The sequence below is a fragment of the Megalops cyprinoides genome, chromosome 24, assembly GCF_013368585.1.
Source record: "Megalops cyprinoides isolate fMegCyp1 chromosome 24, fMegCyp1.pri, whole genome shotgun sequence".
Lineage (NCBI taxonomy): Eukaryota > Metazoa > Chordata > Actinopteri > Elopiformes > Megalopidae > Megalops > Megalops cyprinoides.
The window spans coordinates 520,001-522,500 of record NC_050606.1 but is presented as its reverse complement, the minus strand read 5'-3'; the positions used below and the strand labels follow the sequence as shown (position 1 = coordinate 522,500).

The following is a 2,500-nucleotide window of genomic DNA, read 5'->3' as shown; positions in this document are numbered from 1 at the left end:
TACAATGCCAGGTTGCCTGAAAAAAGCAGTCAGACACACACACACACACACAGACACAGACACACACACACACACACACACACACACACACACACAGACAAAAATCAGTGCATGTAAAGAATGAAGGGTGAGTGAAATACTAATTGCTAATAAAGGCCCCAACATGAGAATAAACTGCAACAGAGAATCTGACCGAACTCTACAATGAGGCTGTAGAGACTGAACGCCGTGAGGCCGTAGAGACTGAACGCCGTGAGGCCGTAGAGACTGAACGCCGTGACGCTGTAGAGACTGAACGCCGTGAGGCCGTAGAGACTGAACGCCGTGAGACTGTAGAGACTGAACGCCGTGAGGCCGTAGAGACTGAACGCCGTGAGGCCGTAGAGACTGAACGCCGTGACGCTGTAGAGACTGAACGCCGTGACGCTGTAGAGACTGAACGCCGTGAGGCCGTAGAGACTGAACGCCGTGACACTGTAGAGACTGAACGCTGTGACGCTGTAGAGACTGAATGCCGTGAGGCCGTAGAGACTGAACGCCGTGACGCTGTAGAGACTGAACGCCGTGCGGCTGTAGAGACTGAACGCCGTGCGGCTGGAGAGGACCAGCTGGGCTCATCCTGGCCTCTGAAAAACCACACAGCTATTTTCCTCAAATAAAGAGAGATCTGGCTACTTATAAACCTCATTCACATCCAAAAACACCCAATCCTTGAACTGAATTGAACAGAAGAGAAACGGAGGCAGGGAGGTTGAGACATCGGGAGAGCATCAAGACAGAGTGCTTGAGAGAGAGAGCGGGAGAAATAGGATGAAATGAGACAGTGAAGAGGAAACAGAGAGAGAGGGGAAGAGAGCTCCTTTAGACTTTGAGGCTTGTCTTTCTACCAGTCTTCACTACAGTTTATTCTGCTATTGATATTGCTAAGTGACAAGCGGCACTTCCTTAACCAGCCTGCAAAGATTTCAAACTGCCTGTGATGGTTCTCCACTAAACTCTCAGAGGGGAAACAGACTTACCCAATCAGATCACAGCATCATCTTTGCATATTTAAAGATAAGCCTCATTTAAAATACAGATGGTTAAACATGGAGTCCTACCTTGTGTTGAGGTGAACGTTGACCACCAGGGTGTCAGTGTTGGTGTTCCTGCGGTATGTATCAATGTGCCAATCTGGGAGACTGTTCCAGTCTCGATCTCCCAGACACACCACCGTGTTCACCTGACAGTTAACAACAGGAAGTGCATCACACACAGGAAGCGCATCACACACAGGAAGTGCATCACACACAGGAAGCGCATCACACACAGGAAGCGCATCACACACAGGAAGCGCATCACACACAGGAAACGCATCACACACAGGTCAGCTTGCTCTCTGCTCCAGGATTAGGAATTCCAAACAAATTCACTCATCAAGAGGGGGATTTGTCATTACCTGCAGTTTCAAGAATCTGCAAGTACTGGGGCCGGAACTGAACTGGAATTTAGACTGGATTGTAATACAATAGTAGATGATGCTCTTACAGCATCTTGCAGCCTGACAAGTTTCACAAAGCACTTTATAGTGGGGTGGGGGGGTCACCTCAATCACAGGGCAGCCATTTCACACCTGATCACTCAGCACACAGTCACTGAGCCAGAGAGGGAGGGCTTCTTTAGGCAGTTACAGAAGGAGGCTACTTGCTGGCCAGACAGAGAGGGCCTGATTGGGAATGTAGTCAGGGCACCAGGAAGGGTGTCATGGAGCTTTAATGACCACAGAGAGTCTGTACCAGTACTTTGGAGATGTGTCCTCGCGTCTCTCCCTTTCTCTCTCTCTACCTCTCTCTCCTTTTCTCACCTTCTCTCCCTTTCTCTCTCTCTCCCTCTCTTTTCCTCTCTCCCTAGCGTCTCTCTCTTGATTCCTTGGTGATGCCCATTGAGGAGATGAGGAAGAGGTGTCAGAACAGAAGGCAGTACCTAACGCAGTGAGGGCACCTGTAACACAGCGAGGGCACCTTTCATTCGTAAAACGGAATTTTGCATCACTGCAGTCAGCCAGGTCTGCACAGTACCTTGGTTGTCTGGGAGCTCAGGTCAGCGAAGAACTGTGACAAACCATCCGTGTTATCATCACTGCGGCGAAAATTCTTGGGGAAAGAAAACATAGAAAAGACAAATGTGATAAAGAAAAAGGGATGAACTCAAAACCAAAGTCAGTACAGGGATCAGTACAGAGATCAGTACACAGCTGGGATCAGTACAGAAATCAGTTCAGAGATCAGTACAGAGATCAGTACACAGCTGAGATCAGTACAGAAATCAGTTCAGAGATCAGTACAGAGCTGGGATCAGTACAGAAATCAGTTCAGAGATCAGTACAGAGATCAGTACACAGCTGGGATCAGTACAGAAATCAGTTCAGAGATCAGTACAGAGATCAGTACACAGCTGGAATCAGTACACAGCTGGGATCAGTACAGAGCTGGCATCATTAGAGGCATCAGAACTGAGATAA

General features: G+C 48.5%; 1 protein-coding gene across 1 annotated transcript in view; it reads right to left on the bottom strand.

Moving 5' to 3' along the window:
- tep1 (telomerase-associated protein 1) overlaps positions 1 to 2,500 on the bottom strand; it is a 32,685-nt gene that overhangs the window by 21,073 nt on the left and 9,112 nt on the right. Inside the window, exons 16-18 of the mRNA XM_036518840.1 lie at positions 2,058 to 2,132; positions 1,101 to 1,222; positions 1 to 16 (exon numbers count right to left, since the gene is read on the bottom strand). The exon at positions 1 to 16 is cut by the window's left edge and continues 62 nt beyond it. Of these exons, the coding sequence (XP_036374733.1) occupies positions 1 to 16; positions 1,101 to 1,222; positions 2,058 to 2,132 (213 nt within the window). The remainder of the gene's footprint in view (positions 17 to 1,100; positions 1,223 to 2,057; positions 2,133 to 2,500) is intronic.